This window comes from Podarcis melisellensis (genome assembly GCF_964234715.1).
Source record: "Podarcis melisellensis genome assembly, chromosome: 13".
NCBI lineage: Eukaryota > Metazoa > Chordata > Lepidosauria > Squamata > Lacertidae > Podarcis > Podarcis melisellensis.
Genome location: NC_138545.1, coordinates 45670055 through 45683076, shown reverse-complemented (window position 1 = coordinate 45683076; position 13022 = coordinate 45670055). Strand labels below are relative to the sequence as shown.

Sequence of the window (13022 nt, the reverse complement as noted above, 5' to 3'; positions counted from 1 at the left end):
TGCAAGGGGCCCTCCACCCTAAAAGTGAAACAAGAGAGAGAGTTTGCCCCCTTCTTAGATCTCCTCCCCAAATACAGGATTTCAAAGAACACTGCACTTCATAAATTACAACATAGTTGTACACAGAGCCATCTTGCTTCCATTAGTGATATTGCTGAAGTTCATAGATGGAGGCCTTTGAACATGAACTTGGCTAGCACATAATTCTCTCAGGAACATTACAAAGCATGCACGGTATGTCCTGCGAGTTCTACTTTGGATTTAATAATGATATGAACCTCCCTCTCCTCCCCCAAGCTTCCTAAATACTCAGATGCCCTGGGAAAATTAAACTTCCAAGGATGCTTGGGCCTTGGGCACTACCATTCCTGACATTCCACTACTCCAGCTGCTGGCAGATAAATGTGAAGAAAACATACACGTGTTGGTGGGCTTTGTGGAGGCGGGTAGGGTTAGGCATTGACATGCTGTCGCAATCCTCATTATTTCATCAGGAGTGCAACAGATTTCAGAGCTGGAAATGTGAAGTAGATATTCCACTTTTAATAGCTGTGTGGTTTGCTGAGTCCATTCCTGAATCAAATTGAGGAGAATTCTCTCAGTACAGGTGCCATTGGGGCTGCTCATTCTGCAAATGTCACAGCTTCATAGTCCTTAATTTAGCCAGCCTATCAAGTGCCACTTTGTTTCATTGAAAGAGGTGTAGATCTGTATTTGAAATTATGAGGCATAGCTGTCAAGTGTCCCTTATTTGAAGGGACAGTCCCTTATTCCAGCACCATGTCCCGCTGCTGTCCCTTATTGATGGATGTCCCTTAAATGATGTCCCTTAAATTTCAAAGGAAGCAGCTCCTCTCCCTCCCTCCCTCCCTGCCGGCCAGGGAGGAGGGAGGCTCCAACTGTGTTGCTTGGCTGTGTTGCTCACCCAATAAGAAGACTAAGAACGACTGGGGGTGGAGCTTGCATGCCTTGTGTTTGGCTAGTTAATGCAAGCTGAGGGGTTTTTTGAACGCTGGACGCCATTTTGTTGCACGTGCTGCTGCAAACTTTGCAGTGCAAAGCCAGTCCGGGGAGCCATCTTAAGTTGAGGCTGCATAGGCCTTGTGGTGCATGTGATTCAGATTCTATTCAGTTGAACCTCTGATTACAAAGTTGGTTGGACAGTGTTCTCGAAGCTACCAGCATGAGTTTGACCAGACTGCAGGAGGACAGGAAAACTGGAGTGCCTGGAACAGGTGAGGCTGCAGGTCCCTTATTTTGGCTGCTGGTCCCTTATTTTCAAGGCTGCTGGTTATTTATTTTCAAATCTGTAAGTTGACAGCTATGTTATGAGGTGTACTGTTGGATTTAATGCATGTTGTTGTTGTTGTTGTTGTTGTTCTCCTCAATTTCTTACCCATCCTTCACCATAAGGTCCCAGGGCCCTTTCACCTGACCCATTCGATGTTGTCATCTGGAGCCCAGGCAGGGCCCAGTTTCAAATCACATTCCAGCTGTGAGCTAACTGGATAGTCTAAGTCGTCGTTCTAGAACTGCACTAATTATATCAAGCCAAGCTTGATTCACTCAGGCATTGTGGCTTGTCAGGATCATGCCGGTTCAAAACCCTTTGCAACAAAATTGGTGAGTTGTGAAACCATTGCTAGGCCACCACATGTGGCTGGTAGAATGCTTTCAGCCTGGTGAGTCACATATCCTGTGCAGATGTGCACCGCTCTCTCAACAAGAACTCCCACAAGAAAAAAAACCAGCGTTGTCCAAAAATGCATCTGTGCAGGCATAACTCTTTTCCACAAGGTGGAGTCACAGACTGATTTATTACTAAGGTTCAGTCCTCACTGCAAGAGGAGGAACCACCTCTAGGTCAGCCTTCCCTACCTGGCACTCTGCAGATTACAGCTCCCCTCATCCCTGATCCTTGGCTGTGCTAATTGGGGCTGATGAAGACCAAAACATCTGGGGTGCGCCAGTTTGTGGGAGGCTGCCCTAAATAAGCACTTGGAGCTTCCAGCTGGTTTCAATTGCATCAGTGCAGTAATCCAGAACCCATAAGCATTCTCAATTGACCTGCAGGCAGAGTAACCTCACGACATAATTTAAGTCTTATATCTTTTGGTTGTCCCACCCATGCACCCAGCCTGGACTTATAGGCTTTAAACTTTTGTTTAGAAGTTATGTTAAAATGGATGCTACTTTCATATAGTTGCTGCTCTTAGTGCCTTTTAATGCATTAGTAATCTTTATGGCATTTTATAAAATTCTATTGGAAGCCAACGTGACAATGCATTTGAAGAACAGGGAATAAATCAATAAAATCCTGAGAACTGGGGGCATGGGAAGAGGGTGACCTGAAAGTGGGGGAATATTGACATCAGTCCCTTGTCATGGTCAGAGCGGTGGTGTTATGTACTGAGTTGAATAGGATCCAAAAGGCAGCAGTCTGATTGGTCCTAGAACAATAGGATCCAGAATGCAGCAGTCTGATTGGTCCACAGGAGCCACCCAATCGAGCTGCAGGTGGAAGGAAATCCGCAACCTGATTAGCCTACAGGAGAATCCCAGAATTAGCCAATCACATGGAGCCTATTGTGTAAATAATGAATATAAGGCAGACATTCTGGGGGAACTCCATTCCTCCTCACCACTATGAGCTGAGTAAAAAGCATGAAATCCACTCTCGACTTCGAGTATATCTTAGGTTCACTGCCTGCCTCTTCCATGCGGGAGAGATTGCCTACAGTGGAGATCCTTGGCATGAAATCCTTGGAGATCCTTTCTGCTTTGAAATAGTAGGATTGACAGTCTAAAGATGCAGTGAAGTTGCTGCTAGGTCAGATGGCTTTAAAAAGAGGCAAGAGGCATGCAGACATGGTGGTGGGTTGCGGTGAGGTAGGCGGTCCTAGCAAGAGCTGTTAGATGGCCCTAACTGAAATAGAGTCCCCAACTTCAGGGGCAATCTACTTCTGAATACCAGATGGGGGCACCATTTTCTGGTTCACCTCAGGTGGCAGAATGTCTTGGGCCAGTCCTGCCTTGCACCAAACAAAAGGATAAGCTGCGTAGCTTGGAAGAAAAAACCTTTCAAAAATTTTATTCCACTTTTTAAAGGTTCTTTGGCATTTAGCTAGCCCTTACATAGAAAGTAGTGCAAAACTTCACAGTCCAGGCAGCATCTCTCAAACAGCCTCTGCTATACAGGGCCTAAAACTTATGTGGTTGAAAAATATGTTTGATAGACTGAACCACATGAAAAATATTTTACAGAGAGGGCACATGAGTGTCCCAGCTACAGTAATGAAACAGGGAACCTCCTCATATTCCATTCTGCTTAAGTCTTCTTTTAGTACTGGAATAGCAAAGAAACAGGTAGTAACAATTCGGTCCCTCAGAAGGGAAACAGAAAGTAACAGATTGTTCAGAGATACTGGAACCCCAAATACTTAAGTGCAGGTCCTCCTATTTAATGCCTATAACAACACCTCTGCCCTCTTTTTCTTCAGAGAAGAGGCAAGTTTGAGTACCAAACGGTAGTACTACCATGCACCAGTTTGTCCCATAGTGTTCCAAACATATAATAACCCTCATGGTTCAGTTACATGCATTTGTGTATAACCTGTATTTAGGCCCCCAATTTCAGTGATTTTGCTGAGATTTAAGGTAAACATCCTTAGGATTGCATCCATGCACTTCATCTTTTTTGTCCATCCGGATGAATTAAATATTTTGCTTTATGGATTTCCCAGATTCAGACGAGGTATAGCTTTGCATGTCACAGAATTACCCCAGAATCAGATCTATCTGGTGGTGTCTTTAAACTATATTTGTGGGGCACAACCAAATTTTATAAGAACAGCAAATCAGAGAGTTAAATCAGAGAGTGGTGTGAACTTCTGTTTTCCCCCTAGTTCAATGCTTCTCTGCATCACAGTGACTCCTGTGTAGGTAACAAGTGCATTTGTAACTGGGGAAAAGACAGTATCAGAAAGAAAACGTTGAGGAGATGGGAAAGCTCCATGAACGGTAAGTATAAGACAAACTTAACGGTTTGTTACATAAAGAGAGCAGACCGTATCCTTAAAATGAGCATATAGTCTATCAATCAGTTTCTTCGAGGAGATTCCTTAGTTCTGCCACTTTTTCTTCCATTTGCTGAAGGTTACAGTGCCGCTGTCTTTTGCTGGATTGGAATTTGTTCACTTGACAATGCAAACGCTTTAGTATAGCTTCATATCTTTTATTCTGCACCTGTTACAATAAGAATAAACACAGCTGAGAAATGCTTGAGCACAACAGATGTACAGCAAACAGATATAATAATAATACTAATACTAATAATAATAATAATAAATAATTTTATTTATATCCCGCCCTCCCCAGCCGAAGCCGGGCTCAGGGCGGCTAACAACACACAAAAGGTCACAAAGGTTTTTCAGGATGCAGTTCTCTCCCACAGTGGGTTTTATTTCTGAGTTGACATGTATGGGATTAAATACTGCCCCTTCCATCATCTCTAACCATTGGTCATTCTGACTGTGTAGTGAGAAAGACCATGAGGCCAGAAGAGAGATAGAGTGAGTGTTGTCAGCATATTGCTAGCAGACTACTCCAAAACTTCACACCAGAGTGGACAAGGCAGGCTCCTGTTGGACTTCACAGAGAGATCTTGAGATACCTACCACAACTTTTGGGAGCTTCATTAAAATCTCTTTGCATGCCGTTATTAAACCCTCAGTTGAATTGCTCATGTTATCTATTATTATTATTATTATTATTATTATTATTATTATTATTATTATTATTTCCTGCCCTTCCCCAGAAGGTCTCAGGGCAGGTTACAGCAATATAACCAGTGTGGAGAGGACCCACACACAAGGTTTGTTTGACTCAGCGATGTACCATTTTAGGAATCAATATGTTGTAGTCATTAGCGCAAAGATCAATTAGCTCCTCTATGTGCTGGTCTATAGTACACAGTGAAACAGAGGACACAACCATCTGGGTCTTTGTTGAGAGTCAGTAAGACCCAAATATTCACAATATTGGTACCCAACATTTGATTCTGTAACATAGCAATATTTTTCCAGCTCATCATGTGCTTCTGATACAAATTGTCAAGCAAGTGGCTCATGTGACAAATAATAAATAACAATAAACAGAATATTATAACTATTCCACATTGCAATAAAGTAAAATACCAGCTTTTGTTGTTCTGTGTTTGTGGAACGGAGGTGGGAGAGAACCCCGGCAATATTGATTTGTTTTTATTCATATTCCTAGACTACTGGGATTTTTCAAAAATGTATAAGCTTTAGAATTAAGAGTTCTTTTTCTAGAAGACATGAACCACAACACATATTCTATTCTAATGACTGAAAATTACCTGAATTTCTTTTCGAAGCCTAGCATGCACATTTCTTTCATCTCTAAGTGCATTTTCCTTTCCACTGATAGTTTCTTTCAACGCATTAATTTCAGCTTCCAAATATGCGATTTCATCCTACAGATAGATAAAAGAATGTGAAAATATTTTTATGTTCACAGATCTTTTTGGAATTTAAATGACAATTGGGATTGTTTCAAGATTCAGTACTAGAAGATTTAAGTAAATGCCAAAATGGAATCTAAATAGTAATTGGCAAATGAATGACAACAAAAGGAGAAATGAAAAACAAAATAAACATAGAATGGGTAGGATAAATGAGCCTCACATGATCTCCCAAGATCAACTGGCTCTTAAAAGTAATACCCAAATTTCATCAGAATCAGAACTTTGACTTTCAAGCATACAAGAATGTGCTTAGCAACTAATGTGGTTTTCCATGTCCAAGCATGTTGATTCTTAGACCCAAACTAGATGTGAAAGAGGAGATCCATAATCGGACCTCCCAATATTTTCTCTTTGTTTTAAAGCAGTTATGGGATGCTCCTAATCTCATAACCTAAGCAGCTCTGAAGAGCATTTAACCCTAATTCATTTCCTGATCAAAATGACACCCAATGCTACTCCTACAGAAAGTGTCATCACTTGAGGTCAGATTGCAGCAACAGGACATTATAAGTACAGTTACTACTTCTCACAGCTGAAGCCTTGGGTACTGTTGCTATTCCTGATTTCTTCATGGACTTGGACATGTCTGTGATACCCATGTAGGACATGTATATTGAAATTAGTTAAGCAGTTTTAATTTTTGCTTTAGATATGCTCTGTATACTTCATACTTTGTTCCTACTGTGTATTCTACATTGCTAAGTCAAAAGGTTACCAGCCACCAGTTGGCTATTTACTTTTGCTGTGGTTTTGGGCTACTTCTACAACACCCAAACACATACACTGACATACACAGAGAAGTGTCCAGAACAGCTGTCTACTAGCTCCACCTGCTATGCCGGCTGAGACCCTACCTGCCTGTGCACTGTCGCCAGAGTGGTAGTGGTACCTCTAGATACTAATGGGATCCGTTCCGGAGCCCCGTTCGCATTTAGAAGCAAACGTAACTAGCAACGGCACGTCTGCGCATGTGCGTGTCGCTTTTCGATGCTTCTGCGCATGTGCGTGACGTCATTTTGAGCGTCTGCGCATGCGCAAGCAGTGAAACCCGGAAGTAACGTGCTCCGTTACTTCCAGATGGCTGCGGAGCGCAACTCGAACGCACTCAACTCGAAGCGTATTCAACCCGAGGTATGACTGTACACTCTTGGACTACTGCAATGCACTCTATGTGGGACTACCTTTGAAGGTGAGTCAGAAGCTACAACGAATCCAGAATGCGGCAGCTGGACTGGTGTCTGGGAGCGGCCGCCAGGACCATAAAATTCCAGTCCTGAAAGACCTACACTGGCTCCCAGTACGTTTCTGAGCACAATTCAAAGTGTTGGTGCTGACCTTTAAAGCCCTAAATGGTCTCGGCCCAGTATACCTGAAGGAATGTCTCCACCTCCATCCTTCAGCCCGGACACTGAGGTCGAGCTCCCGGGCTTTCTGGTGGCTCCCTCACTGTGTAAAGTTACAGGGGACGAGGCAGAGGGCCTTCTCAGTGGTGGCACCCACCCTGTGGAATGCCCTCCCCCAGATGTCAAGGAGAATTGTTGCAAACAGTAGCATTTGGTCACAAACGTAGAGAATGGTGAGTAACAGCACTTACCTCCTTGTGAACCAAGTATTAGGCTAGGTCCCAGTCAGATACATAAAGAAAACACAATTTTACATAGAAGATAACAAAGGTGAGAAAGCCAATTAATTGGACCTGAGATTGGTTAGTAGTATTTACCGGTACTTCTGGATTCTGAAGAACAGACATTAATTCCTCCTTGTTTGTAATCATTTCTTTGACCGCAGCTCTTTTCTTAGTGAGCTCAGTCATGAGTGGCAATTTGTTTTCTGCCTCCACAAAGTGGTCTCTGTGAGCAGCCATTTTTGCACAGTAGGCACTGTTTCTTTGAAGCATCAGCTTATACTCTTCCCGCAGTGTTTCCGTATCAAATGCAAGCTTTAGATTCTCAACATACAAGGCTGTGATCTGAACCTCCAGATTTTCACAGTGATCTTTTGTCCGTATTATGGCTTCATCTTGATGAAACATTTGCCTTTCTGTTGCCTTTCTGTCTGACATAACAAGTTTCATTTGTGCCTCAAGATCCTGAAGCTGAGTCTATGGGAAAATATAGTAATATACAGTGAAAAGTTAATACTTTTGGTGGATAGCATTAAATTGTTTATACAATGGTGTAATTGCTTGAGGTTTAGTTAACTAGTTATTTTCATTTATTTAAAAGAAAACAAAATTGTGAAAGCATTATAATTAGTAGTATAAAACTTTATAGCACTGTAAAAAAGTACATATGACTCTGCTTTATCTCGAAATTTGGCTTTCCAATTTATTAAATTGAAGAGAATAATTTTATTGTTTTGCTGTTGGCCTTTCCTGATTAAAATGATCTGTGATGTTGTCACAATACCCAATCAACATGACAAGTTCTGTACACTCAAGGGAAGTTTGGAATTGTCTTCCTCAAACAGCATCTGCCTCCCCTCCCCTACCACATGACAGACTTCTTTTCTAGGTAGCCTAAATGACTCTAGAACAGCAAGGAAGGTAATTTATTCCAGTCCTTGGCTGAGAAGCCACAAAATGTGTGCGCACACATGCCGATAGGAGAAAAAACTATCTTCACCTGCCCACACTTGTTCGAATTGACTTTTATTCTGCGGATCATCTAATTGTTGTTATTTTAATAAATAAAAACTTTCCACCAACTTGCTGCATTTCAGGTCTTCTGGGGTGCTGGGGCAAGGAGACTGCAGGAAATCATATGACTTTTTCCATTTGTCTTTAGGGCAGAAGACATAGGACATATCCTTGTGCCTGAACTAATGTACACAGGAAAAGAGAGAGTCCAAGGAACTGGGGCAAATAGTGTTGACAAGAGGTGAGGTTCCAGGCCTTAATGGCAAAATAAATCTGACAAGTTGGTGGGTCCAAGTAGCATCCACCCAATAATTCTTAAAGAACTCAAATGTGGAATTGCTGCTCTTCTAAGAAAAAAATATGTAACTTGTCCCTAAAATCATCCTCCATATGGTACAGACAACTCTGTTGTTGTTGTTTAGTCATGTCCGACTCTTCGTGACTCCATGGACCAGAGCACGCCAGGCACTCCTGTCTTCCACTGTCTCCCACAGTTTGGTCAAACTCATGTTTATAGCTTCAAGAACACTATCCAACCATCTCGTCCTCTGTCGTCCCCTTCCCCTTGTGCCCTCAATATTTCCCAACACCAGGGTCTTTTCCAGGGAGTCTTCTCTTCCCATGAGGTGGCCAACGTATTGGAGCCTCAGCTTCAGGATCTGTCCTTCCAGTGAGCACTCAGGGCTGATTTCCTTAAGAATGGATAGGTTTGGTCTTCTTGCAGTCCATGGGACTCTCAAGAGTCTCCTCCAGCACCATAATTCAAAAGCATCAATTCTTCGGTGATCAGCCTACTTTATGGTTCAGCTCTCACTTCCATACATCACTACTAGGAAGACCATAGCTTCAACTATAAGGACCTTTGTTGGCAAGGTGATGTCTCTGAGGTAAATGCTGTAGTGCTATATAGCCTTGGCAGAGCCGTCTTTCCCATAGGGCTTAGTGGTGCGTTGCGCCAGGGCGCAGGCCTCTCAGGGGCACCCCAGCAAGTGGGGAGCTATGCAGCTTTGCCGGCGGCCTCCCCTTTCCTTGCATGCCTGCCAGCTGCGCCCCGCCAACTATAAGGCTGGCGGGTGTGCAGCTTCCCTCTGAAGCCTCCTCGGGAGGAGAGTGATCCCCGCAGAGGCTTAGGATGGAAGCTGTGCCCCGCCAACCATATGGCTGGTGGGCACGCAGCTTCCCTCCCAATCCGCGGAGGCTTGGGAGGGGCGCAACTTCTCACCGAAGCCTCTGCAGGGATCACTCTCCCGGAGCGGCATGGGGGAGAGTTGCGTCCCCACCCCAGATGGCTGGCAGTGCGCAGCTACGGCCACCCCAACACTATCCGTGGTAATTTGGGGGTACTGGGCAGATATTTGCACCCCTGCATTGCATCTGCTAAAGATGGCCGAGCCTTGGGGATTACATAAATCGCTTCAGTCTGTAACCTGAAGTGTATGTAACCCAAGGTACCACTGTAATTTCAATTGGATGAGTCCTAAAAACTGCCCTCTTGGACAATTCTTGACTAAGCCGTGTATTTGAACTGAAACTGAGCAGAGTTTCAGGATGGCATTTCCTTTTGTGCAAGTGTTATCTTCTGAAAGTCATATTACCTGCAACCTAATAAGGACAGCCTTGTTGCTTTCTATTTCAGAGGCTTGGGCATGTTGTTGTTCTGCTATTTGCTGCACAGCTTCATCTAACAATGATGAACTTGGATTAGCCATGCCTAAAAGAAGAAGAAGAAAAGACAGAAAGAGTTGGAGAGAAGCAGCTTTGAAAACTAAAGTCATACCTCGGGATAAATACGCTTCAGGATAAGTATTTTCGGGTTGCGCTCCACGACGACCTGGAAGTAACGGAGTGTGTTACTTCCGGGTTTTGCCGTTTGCACATGCGCAGATGGTCAAAATGACGTCACGCGCATGCGCGGAAGCAACCAAAGCGACCCGCGCAGACGCGTCTTACGTTCTGTTCAGGATGCAAACGGGGCTCCGGAACGAATCCTTTTCACATCCCGAGGTACCACTGTACATCTAACATATGAAGATAAAGGACCCCTGACAGTTCAGTCCAGTTGCGAACGACTCTGGGGTTGCGGCGCTCATCTCGCTTTACTGGCCGAGGGAGCCGATGTTTGTCCGCAGACAGTTTTTCCGGGTCATGTGGCCAGCACGACTAAGCTGCTTCTGGTGAAACCAGAGCAGCGCAAGGAAACGCTGTTTACCTTCCCGCCACAGTGGTACCTATTGATCTACTTGCACTGGCGTGCTTTAGAACTGCTAGGTTGGCAGGAGCAGGGACCAAACAACAGGAGCTCACCCCGTCGTGGGGATTTGAACCACCGACCTTCCAGCCGGCAAGCCCAAGGCTCAGTGGTTTACACCACAGCACCACCCGCTTCCTACATCTAACATAAGTCTTGCTATTTGAAGAGCTGCTTTGAAAGTTGGGTTCATACAAGTAGGGTCCTGTGAATAAATGTTAAATATTCACATATTTTAGTATGATTTGGAAAGTATGTTCTATTGTATCCAAAAAGCAACTTGCCCAACTCATCTTTCTCTTCCTGTCCGCCTACCTGTAGCCCTACACTCTGAAAACCCTCTCCAGAAGAAATCCCTTTGCAGAGGGAAGATGCTAAGGCATGTCTGTATACACACTAGACATTGTGCACATTCAGCGCACATTTTCCCTTCAGAGAATTCTGGGTACTGTAGTTTGTTAAGGTTTGCTGGTAATTGTACCTCTTTGAGGGTTAAACTACAGTACCCAGAATTCTTTGAGGCAGAGAAATGAGCTTCAAACAAGCTTTAAAGCATATGCACACAAAGATGGGTTTAGCAAGTTGCCTTTTCCTTGAAGAAACCTTAGGAACACATTATTTTTCTTGAAAATATTGGCTTGGATCCCAAAGTGCACATTTCTATAAAGTGCACATTTTTAGAGGTTCCTTTGATTGCTTATCCCGTCCTCCATTTTGTTCTGGAACTTTCCAGGATCATCTCTGTCAAATAAATTGCATTATTATTTTGCCATTGTTTTGTCTTCTAAATGTTAATTTCATAATTTTATATTATCAAGCTAGCTATAATAGCAAATATAGTGATAGAAGGACATGCAATGATGAGGGCACTGAGAGATTCAAAAGAATGAATGCAAATAGAAATTACTTATCAACATTAAATAGATTTTCAATGCCTTTCTGGGACTATTTGAACCAGACCTTAGCTGAGATAATTCACAATCTGTATGACAGCAAAAGTATTATGTGAGTGAGTTTCCTTCAGTTTCTGTGTGGGAATATGATTCCCTCACAACAGAATAGTACTTGGCAAGACCTTCTCTGTAAACTGAAAAATAGCTTATCATCGAAAACTGATGGACTGAGGGGAAGGAAAAAAGAATTTATTCCACAAAGACTTCCTCAAGTCAGGTATTGAGGAGACTAGACAGGAAAAAATGGTGGCAAAACCACAGAAAAGAGTTGACTCAGCTAATGACATGGGTTTAGAAATAAAAATGCATGCCATTTATTTCAGAGGCAAAAGAGGTTCAGCCAATGCAGTGTCAAAAACCTGACAATTTTATCTGTCTTTTGGTGACCACATGTTATACATGCTTACTCTTATCCTCATAAAATGAAGCCCTCGATAAATGTAAAGAGCAGCCAATTGAGACCTGTGGCAGTTTAAATTTAATCACAAAACCTCGTATTTTCCCCAATGTGGCCTCTTTTCCTCCCCTTTTTCTTGGGCCTATAGGCTCAGTTAATATCTTTTCTTTTTTTCAAAATTTTGGCTCAGTTAATATCTTAACGTGTTCCTCTCCCACCCCAAATTCAGCAAAAATCAGTAATATGTCGCCACGGCTGTTCAAAAGATGCCGCTTCAAATGGGCCCAGGTGGGTCCCTTTCAACAGATTAACAGCTCGCCTTTTCAGCGATCAGTTAAAATGGTGTTTTTACCTCAGGCTGTTACTTAGTGGCTGGCTTATTTATTTATTTATTTATTTATTTATTTTACTGAATTTATATACCACCCTAGACCAGGAGGTCTCAGGGCGCTTCAACAGTATAAAATCAGAATATAAAACCACAAAATATGTAATCAAAATAAAAAAAACAACCCAATAACCCCCCACTCCCCACAAGAAAACCCCAAAAAGAGTATAGGATGTACACAGTGTTGTTTTTTTCGGAGGGGGGGGGACGCAGGGGGACTTCCCACCGGAGTGGTACCTATTTATCTACTTGCACTTTGACGTGCTTTCAAACCCGACCTTCTGATCGGCAAGTCCTAGGCTCTGTGGTTTAACCCACAGTGCCACCCGCATCCCTACCCTATATATAGAAATGAGCAAACCAGTGATATTTTCGGGAGCAGGCTAGCATGTGGGGCCCATGACTTACATCATAGGAGCCTACACAACACAAAACTATGTATGGGTTTTTTTTTTGTTTTTTATCTTATATTTTGGAAATGTACATCCAGGTTTTTTTTCGCCTTTAATTTTTTTGGGGGGGCCCCAAGAGAGTGGGACGCTAAGCTATAGCTTGTTTAGCTTATACCTAAAATCTGGCACTGGAACAACAAACCAACAAGCCCTATTAAATTAATTTCTGCGTTTGCTGGGGAAGCCCAGCGAATTATTATTGTTTATAATAATAATAATAAATAAATAAATAAATAAATTATTATTATTATTATTATTATTATTATTATTATTATTATTATTATTATTATTATTATTATTATTGGCGCAGCTCCTCGAGGAGCCGCTGGGGGCGCCCTCCGACCGGGATGCCCCACTGGGAAGGAGAGGGGCTGGCCCTCCTTCTCCAGCTGAGCGCC

The 13022-nt window shown here is 42.9% G+C and overlaps 1 protein-coding gene across 8 annotated transcripts; it reads right to left on the bottom strand.

The window, feature by feature from the left end:
- Positions 1-3834: 3834 nt before the first annotated feature.
- On the bottom strand, positions 3835-12606 carry CCDC122 (coiled-coil domain containing 122; the record flags this gene model as incomplete). Of its 8 annotated transcripts, none has more annotated exons than XM_081884403.1 (5): positions 3835-4245; positions 5381-5497; positions 7269-7649; positions 9782-9897; positions 12581-12606. In XM_081884403.1, the coding sequence occupies 4 exons, from the start codon at positions 9893-9895 to the stop codon at positions 4096-4098; spliced, it is 762 nt and encodes a 253-aa protein (XP_081740529.1). In that variant the 3' UTR covers positions 3835-4095. The 8 variants fall into 8 exon arrangements, with proteins under 8 accessions (XP_081740529.1, XP_081740530.1, XP_081740528.1 ...); XM_081884404.1 differs by lacking the exon at positions 12581-12606 and adding an exon at positions 12137-12155; XM_081884402.1 differs by lacking the exon at positions 12581-12606 and adding an exon at positions 11988-12109.
- Positions 12607-13022: the final 416 nt, after the last annotated feature.